The sequence below is a fragment of the Monodelphis domestica genome, chromosome 2, assembly GCF_027887165.1.
Source record: "Monodelphis domestica isolate mMonDom1 chromosome 2, mMonDom1.pri, whole genome shotgun sequence".
NCBI lineage: Eukaryota > Metazoa > Chordata > Mammalia > Didelphimorphia > Didelphidae > Monodelphis > Monodelphis domestica.
Window position 1 is genome coordinate 410194165 of NC_077228.1, and position 14862 is coordinate 410209026.

The following is a 14862-nucleotide window of genomic DNA, read 5'->3' on the forward strand; positions in this document are numbered from 1 at the left end:
AAAGTACCTTTTGTCTAAATTTTGATCTATTTAATTGTTTTAAGGGAAATCTTGGAGAATACACATTGGAGAATAGGAGAGATGGCAAAAGTTGCCTGCAAAAAAACTAACTTCAAATCTGAGAAAATATTGGACGTATATTTCCTCTCTTTAGTAGTACATTAGCTTTCCTTTTTTACAACAGGAAGTTACACTTAAACACACACATATATTTTGTAAATGGCTGTGTGAGATAGAGCAAAGAGAAATACTAGCTTGAATAGAGGCATAACCAGTCATTTTGGCATTAAGGCAAGCCCCCCCACCCCCACCCCCCAATGTGCCCAGAGCAAGCAGTATAAAAGATACCTTCCAATCAGTTTAAAAAAGACAAATTCAGTGGAGGAATGGAAGAGGTGGGAGGCAGGAAGGAAAAAAAGTGCGTGGAGAGAGTCAGAGAGACAGAGAAAGAGGCAGATAGAGAAAGAGAGAGTCAGAGATACACACAGACAGACAGACAGACAGACAGATAGACAGACAGTCAGAGAGAGAATCTTACACCTCAAATCAAATATTTTCTCTGGTAGTTTCTCATTTTAACTTGTTATTCTGGCTAAATAGGTAATATATTCAGTCATTTCTATCTGCTGATGAAGTACATATAAGTTCCATTTTGATGTTGTTGAGTCTTCAGTCATGTCCAGCCCTTTGTCCCTCATTTGGAATTTTCTTTTTTTTAATTGATTTGAAAAATTGTATTTAATTAATTGATTTAGAATATTCTTCCATGGTTACATAATTCATGCTCTTTCCCTCCCCTTCATTTGGGATTTTCTTGACAAAGATACTGGAACAGTTTGCCATTTAGTTCTTCAGCTCATTTTTTTACAGCTGAGGAATTGAGGCAAACAGGGTTAAGTGACTTGCCCAGGATCATACAGCTAAAAAGGGTCTGAGGCTGGTTTTGAACTTTGGCCTTCCTAGACACCCTCTAAATTTTGGTGTCCAGTGACAAAGCCACTCTAGCACACATAATATCTAGTGCTTTACAGTTTATGTAGGATTTAAGAAATAAGTTTATTTAATATTTCATTCAAGTATTATCCCTAGCTTGTAAACCAGGAAATTGCTACTCAGAGAAGTCACACAGCTAGAAAGTGATAGGCCATGGAGCAAGTAGAACTCAGGTCCTCTGACCCCCGGTCAAGAACATCTTTCAGGAAGTGAAAGTAGATTGAAAACTAATGTTCAACCCTTGAAAATGAAACATGCTTCCAAGTTTATAAAAAGAAAGAGCTTTCTTTTTTTCTTTGGCAAATTATTCAATCTGTAAAGCACTTGTTAAGTGCCTTTGCTATTTAGTTGTGTCCACTTTTATGTGACCCTGTGTACTACATTATTCATGGGGCTTTCTTAGCATAGATATTGGATTAGTGTGCTATTTCCTTCTCCAACATGTCCCCATTTTACAGATGAGAGCTAAGGTAAATAGGAGTTAAGTGACTTTCCCAGGGTCACTGTAATAAAATAGATAATGTGTGTAAACTATGTCTAGTTGTAATAACTTGGTACTCTGGCAGGCTAGAGAGCAGCTACTAGTATGGGGATACTTGAGGGATCTTACACAGTCACACAGCTAGTGTCTGAGGGCAGATTTGAACTCAGATCTTCCTGATTCCAGATCTGGTGGTCTAGCCACTAGAGCATATTTATTAAGTATCTCCTAAGCAGCAATTTTGTTCTGAATCCTGTGCTTCTTATTGTTACTTTTTACTGGGACAACGATGCTTCCCTCAGAGAGCTCGCATTCTAAGAAAAAACATATAGATGTAAAAAATAAAATACAAAGCTATGCAAAATAAATATGTTATTGTTGGGGTGGGAGGGAAAAGAGAACAACTAACAACTGAAGGAATCAGGAAAGACCTCTGAGGAGGCATTCCTTGTGTGGAGCCCTGAAGGAGGCTGGAAATTCTACCGGGCTGTGGTGAGGAGACAGCGCATTCCAGGGAAGGAGGATTGCTTTGGGAGGGCCATGGAGGAACATAGAACCATAGATTTCAACCTAGAAGAGACACTGGAAGCCACGGAGTCCAACCTCCTCCTTTTACGGGTACAGAAACTGAATCAGAGAAGTTAAAGTGAATTCCCAAGTGTCACTCATTTATTTAGTAAGCATTTGATGAAGAATCTGAATCCAGGAATTCCTGGTTCCAAGTCCAGTGCCTTATCCACTATGATCTTGGTGCCTATTAGGAGGAAGCTAGAAGCTCATTTAAAAAAAAGAGCATGTTATGACTGTGTCGATAAAGCACAAAAGAAAGCAGAGAACTGACAACTTCTCGGTTAGTATGAGCAGGAGCAGATGATTAAATGGCTCTATTGACCTGGATGAAATGGCTTGTCTGAATGTAATGATTGAAATAACTGAATCACTGCCCAAACTCTAGTTCACCTCTTGTGATGTAGCTAGCATATGACAGTATCATCCTGAAGCTGCCCCCAACATGTCCTTAGTTCAAAGGAAGTCAGTAGGTTGAGGGTACATTTCTACCATCCTTGAGACATCACTCTAATCCCCAAGGAGAATTATGAGGAAAAAAAAGTTGAAAGTGAATCCAGGGGGAAAAAGAGGTTAAAAATGTTCAAGTAAAGCCTCTTCTCAGCTCCACATAAAGATCTAAGTGCAGTCAAAATGTCAGGAAAATGAGGGTAATTTTCTTGAGCTGAGCCCCTGTCAAATGAAACAGAGTTACGTCTCTCAACTCAAGTCAGTCAGTTCTGCCAATGGCTTGGTACACTCCTGGCCTGGAGGTTTCCGGTGTTTCTGAGACACTTCATATAAACACTGCTCAGGCTGAACACTCTATTTTGCTTGGTGAACAAAGACTTGTTTGAAGCTGAGAAAACCTTTTTAGAGTATTTTTAAATGATAAAGATAGCAGGTGATGAAAATGATTGAAACCATTTAATGGTATGAAAATACATGACATAAAGCCTCCTCAAACTTTAAAATGGGATGCCCCCATATTTTAACAACTGGGCTAGGATGGACTTCTGTTTGGGAATCGGGGCACTTTTGAGATAGTATTTCAACTCTTGCCATCTCTGCGGAAAACTATGGAAACTGAAAAGGGAAATCATGATTAGCATATCAAATTTACAGGTTAATATCCAGTTCGAATATACAGATTTTTGGAAGTCTTTTCAGGGAGTTTATCCTCAGATCAATGGACATGCAAAATGTTATGCAAATCTCTCTTAATCTGGTAGAGGATTTGCCTCTTCAATAACAAAACTGAAGACAGTCAAAGACATAGCCCCTACCTTTTCCAATGATGTTTTGGATATTTAGAATGTTTTAAGGGGACATGTTAGGTGTGCTCATAAACCAGTGCTCATATCACACTCCATTTCTTGAATTGGTCCATATAGCAGATTCATCGGATGGGATCAGAGACATGTCATGAAAAATGGTTTTTGAGTAACTTTGGTCAGTGGTGTCTTCAACACTGGATGACACTAGAAGCTAATGACAAAATAGAAATTAAGAATTAATTAAATAGTGGGTGAAGAAGAGAGTAAAAAAGTAGGACAAAAGGGAGAGAATCAAAAAAGAGAAAAGAAAAAAGGGGCATTCAGTCATGAATGGTAATGTGAACCTGAACAGTATAACCCTCAAGAGCTCGCTGTCTGTTTTAGGTGTCTGGGACTTCTGATAGAATATAATTCCCATTGAGGGTCTCTTCACAATCTTACAAGGTAAAGGAACCAATCTGTGTGAGAATTCAAGAATTAAATAAATTCAACAAGCATTTATTGGGTCTCAACTACATACTAAGCAGTAGTAGTTAAAGACAAAATTGAAAGAAAAAAAAAGAAGGGTCTACCTTCAAGGAGCTTACATTCTACTAGATGGAGAGGACTCATTCTAGTCACATTAATAAATACTCTGAATGACTAATGGACTCAGCAGAGTAGTGGGGCTGCAAAATATACCCTTTAGGGTCCATGTAGACTTGATTATTCCTGATGCAGTAAGGGAGGTTGATATTCACAAAAAGAACACATGCTTCAGGGTTGAATGGCTAAGATAGGAATGGGGATTTCCAACCAAATATTAGCCACTTACCAGGAAAATATTTACCATCTTTGATTATTTGAACAACATGTAGTTATCATTACAAATGCTTTCTCTACATTTGGGAAGCATTTCCCAATTGTGGGTCTAATGTCTCTTAGTATGACTTGGGAAAATTCACTCCAGGAGGCTCTTTAAACTATACTGATTTTAGATTTGTACATGGTCTCAATTTTGACCCAGAGCCAAATTATTATTCAAAATTAATATTTAACCTGTGGGTAAATATTAAGATCCTGTAATGAGAACATCTTTTATTGTGAATTCAAATACTGAGCTATAATAAATATATGGACATCCTTTTAATAGATGACTTTGAAGTATACAGTTATAAAGACACTAAGGACTTGATCTTTCATTATTTTATAGTCATCCCTTATACATATGCTGGATATTTTAGTTTTTATTATGCCATTTACAAAGGAAGTAAATCTCAGAAAGATTGCTGGATTGGCAGCAAAGCCAGAGTTCTAGTCCCAGCTTTGGCTTGCTTAATAGGGTGACACTGACAATTAAGTCTGTGACCTTCATTGTCTTTTTCTGTGAAAGTCTTGACACTGTCTCTTCAGCTTTCTGGCATCTGTTCCCTTCACTCCCTTCATGTAGCCACCAATCTGGTCCAAGATTTCACAAACTCTTGGTCTATCAGAATAACCTTCTAATTGACCTCCCTGAATCTGGGCCCTCCCTATTCCAATTTGTTTTCCACACAGCTTCCAATTTGATGTATTTAAGGTTCAGATTAGACCATGTCATGCTTCTCCACAAGAAACTTCAAGCAGTTCCACGCTGCCATTTCGATAAATTACAAAATTCTCTGTTAGCGTTTAAAACCCTTCATGAGCTAGCTCCAGACTGTGATTTCCTTTCATGTACTCAAGTGGTTACTTGCTGTTCACATACAAAACATTCCACCTCATCACCTGTTTTCCATGCCTGGAATTCTCTACCTCTTTACCTTTGTCTCCTAGAATCCTTAACTCTCTTCAAGGCTCAGCTCAGGTCATATCTCCTTTAACATCTCTTTCCTGAGTGCACCATCCTCTCCCTCATCCTGTTGCCAGTTACTGTTTATTTGTCATGTATTTATTTTGTCTATGTCTTCTATTTACTCTTCTATGAATATGTTGGATCTCCCAAGAGAATGTAAGCACCTTGAAGTCACAGCTTGACTGTAAATGGATTTCTGAGGCTACAGCAGGGGCTAGTTGAGATACTCTGTCTCAGCTACTTCCATATTGGTGCTGATGTTGTTTTTGGTTCATGGTGTTAGAGTAGGCGTCCTCACAAGTCACTTATTAACATTATGATCTCTAGCTTCTTTTCCTCTTTTACATGAAACATTTTCTGAAGCTCTGATCTTGACCTCTTGGATCTCCTGGGTTCCCATTCATTTCGATTCTTGCTCAACATTGGCTAATTCATAAATCTGGCATACAGCATGGCTCCAGTTTACATATCTCATACTCTTCTCCCTTTTTCACTCTATGTTGACACTAGATTGGTCCACTGGACATTCCCCGAATACTGCTCTTTTTGCCTAAAATACCCTTTCATTTTTCCTACTTATTGACATCCCAACAATCCTTCAAGGCTCAGATCAATGTCACTTCCCTCAAGTTGGAAATAATCTCTTTGGTCAAAGTTCTTTGATCTCTTATAGATTTATTTAAAATTTTTTAAAAATTATTTTATTTAAAAAAAGTTTAGCCCTTACCTTCCATCTTAGAATCAATATTAGTTGCAAGACAGAAGAACAGTAAGGGCTAGGCAATGGAGATTAAATTACTGGCTCAGGGTCACATGGCTAGGAAGTGTTTGAGGTCAAATTTGAACCCAAGACTTCCCATCTCTGGGCCTGGCACTCAATCCACTGAGTCACTCAGCTGCTCTCAATTTGGCTTTTTAGTTTGTAGAATATTTTACTTAGTTTTTAAAATTTTATACCTTATTTTAGTTTATAAAACATCTTATTACCCCAAAGGAGCATAGTTTCTTTCCAGTGATTTCTTTTCCCCAAAGTATAGTATAGTACTAAATTGTGTTCTTAGTATGTCAATGATCTACAATTTCATCAGTGTGAGAAAGCCTTTCATCAACATAGACAGCAACCCATTATTAAGTCTTATAGAGCTGCCTAGGATTCAAAGAGGTCATATGACTCTAAGACCACATAGCTAGTATTGATGTAGAATTTGAATTTGGCTCTTTCTTACTGACAAGTTCAGCACTCTATAATGCCATGTTGATTCTCATTGCATGTAGTGGGCACTTAATTAATGTCCATGGAATCCTAATTTTTAAATGATCAAGTCTCAACTGGTATTTTGTTTTAAAACTTTGCAGCAAAGGAATTCAGCATATAAAGTTTAAAAAAAGGAGGTTCAGGGAGCTGGGACCTTTTGCATACATGTGATCAAGCTTTTTATTGACTAATCCAGGACTCTCATCTTCAAATGGTACAAGATCAGTGTCTATCCTAGAGGAAGAGACTGGCTCAGCGCCTCAGTTTATAATCCTTTCCACATCCTGGGCTTTGCTATTTAGAAACCAGAGCAGAAGAACTATTGGTCATTTGTAGTCTCGTCCCTTAATTTAAAAACCAAATCCTCACATTGGAAAAATCTCCCTGGATTCTGTGGGACTGCAGAGCTCAACAGTAGCTAGAGCCTAACAGTCTGTCGCAAGTGTATTGGGGGTTTCAGTTTGCCAGACCTGTCATCATAAATTAATGACAGGATGTTGCAAGAATGGCAAAGCTCCAGCAGCATCTTGCAGTTTAATATAGCCCCATTTCCCCATTTCAATGTATTTGTGGTTAGATAAATCCTCAGAAATTTACAGCTGCTACAGACTAGTATATTATACCCTCTGCCTGCACATGTGATAAGTGTAATAAGAATTTGAGGTTCTTTCAGTGCATAGATTTTACTGATATTTTTTTACTGCTCTGGAAATCTTGAGCTGCTGAAACTTCCATCTCCTGATACATTCAATACTAGTTTCTATAGAATAGATGGGAATAGCAAAAAAAAAAATTATATAGATATATGTATTACATATGTAGAAACTATGGTTGTTCATCATACATTTGACTTTCAATTAAAAAAAAACCTGGAGGATTAATTTTAAAAAGGAAGCTATATGAGATGATTAGATATGGAATCACCAAGATCTCAAAGTTTATGGACATGGAAAATTAAAAAGAGCAACACAAAACCAAAATACTGAATTTGGTCTCAAAATACTGAAAAACTGAACTGAAGCTCTCGGGCTTTTCTCCAGGGAACCTTCTTCCTTTTGTCTTGTAACCACTTTACACAAAACTTCAGTTAGCCACTTTAGTTCTGACAACAAATTAATATTTTCTTCCACTTCTTGCTTTTTCTTTCTTAGCTTTTTGCTATTTATTTTTGGAATCAGGATCATTTTAAACAACATAGTTTTATGAAACAGACCTTTGGTCTGTACCCTTATAGTTAACTACCCTCGTATGTAAGCATTCTTAAACATCCCTTGCTAAACACACACACACACACACACACACACACACACACACACACACATTTTTCTTATTTCAAAAGAAAACTTTCAGTTTTTAATGTGTCAAGTGGTGATTAAACAAACCTATAAATTAGTTCTCATTTGCCCTAAAATATTTAAGTGATACTTCTCTAATTCAACTCCCAATTTCTAGCCTTTGCTGAATGAGTTCAAATTCCTCAAAGTGTGGACTAGTGGACATTTTTTTGATGCTGGAAAAATAAGATTTTGACACCACAGCCAGAGGATCTTGGGTTTAGACTTCAAATGGACCCTAAATCTTCTGATTCAAACCCCTCATTTTATGGAGGAGGTAACTGAAACCTAAATTAAATGACTTGCCTAAGGTCACATATATGGTATCAGAGGAGGATTTTGAGTTGAATTCCCTAATTCCAAAATTCAAAATTATCTCACTACACCGGCCTTAATTATGCTAGAAATAATGAATTAGAGCCAGTAAAAAAAAATCATTAAATTAGTCCTACATAACTAACAGTTATCTGAAGATTTTTCATTTTTGTAGAATCTGAAAGCTGGGAATAAAAGTTATGAAATTTTGAAGCAAAATTATATTCTCCAACTCTTTTAAGGTAATGAAAAAAATCTATTAACAGTGTTTAAAGTTTCAGTGTATGAAGGACTTTGAGCATAAATTAAGTAAAGGAACTTTTGAAAATGTAGTTTATGACATCTATATTTGCAATAGCCCCAAAGAGAATCATTAGAATCAAAGTATTCTTTGTGTTTACAAAACAAGTGTTTTTGCTTTGGCCCATTTCCCGCCTTACATCAAGTATTTCCTATTCACCTGAGTAATTAGAGCAGAAAGATGGATGAATGAAGTGCCTCATTATCAAGTTTGCATCCAGGGTCTCCGAAGAATGGCTGTCTTGCTGGCTACTTCTCAGGGCTGTCTGCTCTTGCAGTGGCGGCCCATTGTGAACCCTAAATGATCCTGACATTCAATTCTCTCGGAGACAATTGGGTCTATCGGTAGAGTTAGTTCACTGGCCAACAGAGGCTTCTGATTGTCATTTCCCCTTGTGTGTTCATTATCCTTTATTTGACTGTGATTAGTCCCCCTTTGCCTCCTGAACCAAATATTGCCACCAATGTCCTACATGTACTTTCAAGTGACATGGGGGGGGGGGCAAAAGATACGGGATAATTACAGAAGTATGATTAGGAAGAGCTTTTCTCCCTTCTTAGCTATTTTGCCATAGCCCTACAGAATCTTGTGCCAGGATAATAAGTGTCTGAAGTTAATATAGTCAGAAGAAGTTAAAAAAAAAGTCTGAGATGAATCAAAAAGAAGTTGTGTGGGAAATCTAAAGCTGTGTCCAGCCTTTGTCCCTAAACAGATACTTCATTTTACTGAAACACTTGCTGCTTAAAGGTCACAGTACTCTAAATAGTATTTCCTTTATTATATATTTCTACTCCCTTTAGATACTGTCAAAGGCAAGCATAACTATGTCACCTGCAGTGCTACTTTGGTTGTCATTGTTTCCATTAGTGTCAACAACAAAAAACAAAATGTCTGTGATGCTCAGGGCTGTTCAGGCTCTGGGGTGGGTAACTCAGAAGCCAGGAAGAGATTCGGTCATGTTTTTCAGAAAGGAAAAAGTAGCCATTAAGAGGTTAAAAAAATTTGTGTTTTTGAGTCTTTTCATTAAAGAAAAATATTCACTAAGAATTTTACAAGAGTGAACATAAACATTTTAGAAGATAAAAGAGCCCAGTTAGAGATCTGGAGGGAAGTTGTCATTTCATTAAGATCCAATTAAGTAATTATGATCAGCAAAGATATGGCTCCCCAAATTGAGAGAGTTTAAAAAATGTTCCCATGAGTTAAAAATTGCCGTATCATATCAAATACCTATTATGTGTAATAACCCATGTGTATACATCTATTGCTATAGGCCATAGAATGCTGCTAAAGGATTCCTTAATTTCCTTCCTTTTCAATGTTTTCAATACATTTTTGAGTATTCATTAGGGGGGTCTACTATCTCTTAAATTTCAAATGGTGGGACATAATGATAAGATTTGTTAATACGACATAATTAGTGCCCTAGACTGACTATCCTAGGAGGGCAGAGGATCCTAATTTCTTTTAATTTTTTTCCAAGATTATTGAAAAAATAAATGAAATGTTCTTGATTTAATTAATTAAATAATTATGGAAAATGAGGAAAATGGTCAAAATGATGGAAAAGGCTCATGCACAGGGTTTCCAAAGTCTGTCCTATTCGTATTATCTTAAAAAATGGATTTCAGGGGCAGGGAGGTGACTGAATGGATTGAAATCTAGGAGGTCCTGGGTTCAAATTTGAACTCAGACACTTCCTAGATGTGTGACTTGGGGTAAGTCACTTAACCCCCATTGCTTAGCCTTAAATCAATACAGAATATTGATTCTAAGATGGAAGGTACCGGTGTTAAAATATTTTTACAAATTATTTTAATGGATTTCACATTGTAAGATCTCATTGTCTATTCCTCTGAACAAACGTTTTTAGTCTTATGGAATAAATATTTCCATTGTTTTCTTGCTTTTGAAGACACTTAGGTATTCTAAGAAGAATCTTAGGGGGGGGGAATCCTTATTGAATACAACTTCTTAGGGTTATGGAGCAAGAGCTAGGATGGAATTCAGTCCAAGTTCTCACTTAATGGTTAAGAAAATGGAGGCGTCAAACACAGGAGAGTAGCAATGCCAGGTTTTGTGACTCCATAGTTAGCCTCCTGGGAAAACTTCGATATTGACCAAACCCTATTCTTTATTGTAAAGGTTTTAGCAATTGCGGACCACCATGACTGCAGGGCGACGGTTTAAAGGAGACAGGAGAGAGTGATGCCAAAGCCTACCTTCCAAGCAGCCGGAGAATGAGCAAAAGAGAGGAGAAAAGCCAACATTTTTAGAATGAAGATGAATCAACTATAAAATGCTTGTTCCTAAGAGTATCTCTGGGTTTATTGCATTTGGGGCGGGCTCTCCTCTCTTATTTCTCCCCTTAATCTCAGAAGGCTCAGTTACTGCTCTTCCATCCTCTGGAAAGGGCGGCCAACGGCTTAATTCCGCGTCAGAGCCCCGCCTGCTCGCTGGAGAAGACGAGCGCAGCTTTTGTCGGGAACCAGCTCTCCAAGGCGTTTAACTCCAGTTATTGACCTCCAGGAGCCATGATACAAAACGCTGTTTTACAGGACTTTGCAGCAGAGGAGCACAGTCCATAAAGTGAGATCTTGGCGAATGCTCGGGGCTCCCTCGGCAAAGAGGCTGATGTCATACGTCTCATTTTTAACCTTGTTAAATAGTCAAGAGTTGATGTTTACTAAAAAAAAAAAAAATCAGAAAAATCACCAGGCACAGCCTAGAACTGCCCTGAAATTCCAGAGAGATGTAAAACTCTCTTAAAATCTCCAGTGTGTTTACAGGATAAATATACAAAAGGGCCATAATATCAGAGGCCTGTGGGGCCCGGATGCAGTAGTTCTTCTTGAATGTGCCTATGTAATAACAATCAGAATAACCTGAGTTTTGCACAAACCAGAATAAACTTCAATTCTGACAGCTGAGGGGCTCCGGAGGAGTCAGTGCCACTCAGCACTAAAGGGAAATAGCTTGTTTTTAAAGAGTTCTGCGGAGCAGAGACGTTTACTCACTTTCATGCTTTCCAAACATGTGCAGGGATGAGAGCTGAATGTGTTTACTAGACTATATTGCATGTAGTGGTTTACGTCTGGGCAAATTTTATACCTCAATGCCCCGAACTGTTTTTCTCACTTCTTTGTTTCATGGAATCAATTGTCTGGTCTACTGAATAAGTCCTTCTAATTTTATATTCATTATTGTACTTTTTGAGGGAGAACTAGGGTTAAAAAATTTCCTGGCAGACTTGTTTTCTCAAGAAAAGAGAGTTTGCTGGGGAAAAAAAAAACCCAAAAGAAAAATGATTTAACTAATTAATATTAAAATAAAATATTTAATGATATATTACTGAAACCATTATTTTTATAAGTGATAATGCAATTCAATAAAACAAATATTGATATTAAAATTAAGATCACTCCAAAAATGTCTATAGAGTCTCCACACATTTAAATATGAAACATTTTCAACAGTTGAACGAGTTTAGAAAATTATGGCAAGATCAGTTGAAACAAATCAATGTTACAATGTTCTGTCCATGCTTACAAAGTAAACATTTTCATTTAAAACAATATAAAAATTGCACATTTTCTTTCAATATTTGTCCCGCTGTAAGATGTGATTATTCCTTAGGAATTCCAAATACACAATTCTATAATGTTATATATTTATAAAAAAAAGTTATATTTCAAAGTAGATTCATCATAGTTTCTGGTGAATCTTCTAAATTGACATATTACCCATGTGCAAAACTACAGAATTACGAGATAAAATTTACCCTATCAAAACAAATTGTGTTTTTTTCCTTTTGTGTCAGGTGAACTGAAGCGACACTATTCTTTATTGATTCGCCAACAGGAGCAGTCCTGATGTAATCCCTAACAAGCAGGGGAGTTGGACTACCATGATTACACGGGCTCCAAACCGTCAGAGTCCATCCGTTTCACGGTTGCCATCTATGAGGGGATCAGAGTTCTTCTGGGGCTGTTCTTGGCTTCCGCTTTAAGGACCACAAGGCCGGACTGGGCCTCTCCCTGAGCCCTCGCATCGGGGATTTCTGAAGGATGAGGAGCGCCTTCATTTACTCTGGACACGGCCGTTTCGTTCTTTTGCAATCTTGTCTTCTTCTTTCTTAGTCCTCTGTGAGAGAGAAAGACATGCAAAATTAATAGGTCCTGGAGCTTGTTCTGATCACCACCCCGACCCGTCCTCTGTGGGCTTTGAAGAGCCGCTCGGAGTTGGGCAAAAATGGTCACTGGCTTGTGCTACTGGTAAGCCTGTACTGATTACAATATACCCTGTGCAGAGCAGGTGCCTAATTACATTAAATTAGTTTTTATAAGAAGCAGAGGCGGTTCTGGAGCTCCTGCAGTGACATAGGAACAAATGCAACAAGGAGCAGAGGTGCTCACACACAGGCACGACAGATGGCACGTGCTCTGGATCTCTTCTAAGAATCCAAGGCCTTTATTCTGATCTTATCTAATGCTTCATTTCCTGAAAAAAAAAAAGATAGTCAAGGCCAAACCTTGACCGGGAAGGCCTGTTCTCAAATTTGCCCTTGGACCCTTCAAGGCGGTGGGACCCTGAGCAAGTCCCTCTAGCCTGTTTGCCTCAGTTTCCTCATCTGTAAAATGAGATGGAGAAGGACACGGCAAACCCCTCCAGAATGTTTGCCAAGAAAACCTCAAATGGGGTCAGAAAGGGTCCGACGTGACTGAATGGATAGCGTCTATTTCTTGAAATGTTTTCTTTTGAAGGCTTTCTGCTGGGCAACAATTTCCCTGGTCTGTGGCTGAGAATTCTTGACTGTATTTGGTTGACTTATTAAGGCCAGCTGCTAGGATTACTGAACTTCTGGGGCCTCCAGACAACTCAGACCCTGAGATCAATCCTTAGACCATCAAGTGGAGGATTCTTCATGGAACAGCCGCCAAAAGCTGCCGAGACCATTACTTGAAATGGCCCGAGGGGCAATGAAGCGGAGCCACGCTTGTGAAGTTGGGAAGTGTCCCGAGGGAGTGCGGGACTTGAGTTCCCACAGACTCGAGCCCTGCCGCGTGACCGTAAGTCCCGCTCTCCCAGGAGAGCTGCTGGCTTCCCCGGCGTCAGACGGAGAAGTCACCTCTGAAGGGCTCGCTAAAGGGCTTTCAGACTCGGGAGTGCCGGAGAAGCCGAGCGGCTCGCTGACGTTTCTGCAGTAAGTGGCGGCCGCTTCGGGAAGCGGAGAAGGCAGAAAACAGACGCGACCCATGAAACCCTAAGCCGGGGACGGGGCCGAAGCACTCACGAGGCGCTTTCCCCTTTGTAAAGCCCCATCGGAGATGCTTCAACCGGTTTCTTTGAAAAATGTTGACATTAAGAAGCCTTTCAAACGCTTTCCTTCTGTCTTGGTGCCAGTTCAATGGCAGAAGGGCATCAGGGGTTTGGCATTTGGGGTTAGATGACTGTCCCAGGGTCACCCCGCTGGGAAGGGTGGGAGGCCGGGGAGGCCGGCCTCCCTCTGCTGGGTTATCTCGCTGCCTCCTTGGAACGCCGTTTCAAGGAGGGCTCCTGGAAGCACTCCTCACGGTGTGTGACTAGTGAAATGTCAGAGCTGTGAAAAGCAGGGAGGTAGCGCTGGCAGACGGGCCGGAAGGCTTAAACAGGTTTTCCATTCATTCTCTGAAACAAATGTGCAAGTATGAGGAAGAGGCCGCACATCTGTTCTGAAGGAAGACAAAACAAACAGGTGAGCAGCCCGAGCAGCTGAGGGAGGCAGCACAGGCCGGTCCCCAACTCTGGATTTCTAGGCCAAATCCTCCCTTTGCTTATTCTGCTTAGCTCTGTGCCGAGCCAGCCCGGGCCGCCATTTCCTCACACCTGTGAAAGGACAGGGTGGCCCCGACGTCCCCTCCCGCTCTAGATCCAGGACCCGAGGGGTTTGCAAACCTAATTGCTGGGCTTCCCACCCCTATAATGAGGACAGTAACACTGCAGTATCTACTAGGATGAGACACAGCAACCTCAAGGTCTTGATAAAATGTGAGATAAAGCGAGGATGGCTAAATACAAAGAAACAGCAAATTATATGTAAGTATATTAAGAAAGCTGGAGTCAAAGAAGGCTAGAAGTTGGTGGCCACAACTACTACTTAGCAGGCATTAGAACATTATGAAATAGAAGTTGTGCGGCTCACACGGGGACATGGACTTCAATGCCAACCACTACTATGATGTAAAAGCGGCCCAAAGCGTGGGGATACTTCAAGTACAAAGGAGGGAAAGAGGCAGCAGAGAAGGAGGCCTCCGTCCAGCCAGCCACGTCAGCAGCTGTAGAAGCTTGTTCCATGCGTCTTCGCCCTGGTGGGGGGTGAGTTCGGGCCGCAGGGGGGGACTGGACCATCTCCAAGGTCTTTTCCAACTCTAAAACTCTACTGTTCTAAAGAAATCTACCAAGCGTTTAAAAAGGAAAATGGAGGAAGAAGGCAAAACAAGACACGGAAGAGTTTAAGGCAGTGGTGGGACAAAAAAAGGAGAAGAAAACCAGAAAAAGGAAGGAGGAG

The 14862-nt window shown here is 39.7% G+C and overlaps 1 protein-coding gene across 2 annotated transcripts in view; it reads right to left on the reverse strand.

The window, feature by feature from the left end:
• Window positions 1–11623: 11623 nt before the first annotated feature.
• AHI1 (Abelson helper integration site 1) overlaps window positions 11624–14862 on the reverse strand; it is a 278473-nt gene continuing 275234 nt past the window's right edge. For both annotated transcript variants that reach the window (XM_007484594.3, XM_007484595.3), the window contains one exon: window positions 11624–12458. In XM_007484594.3, coding sequence (XP_007484656.1) covers window positions 12275–12458 — 184 coding nt within the window. In that variant the 3' untranslated portion in view covers window positions 11624–12274. The remainder of the gene's footprint in view (window positions 12459–14862) is intronic.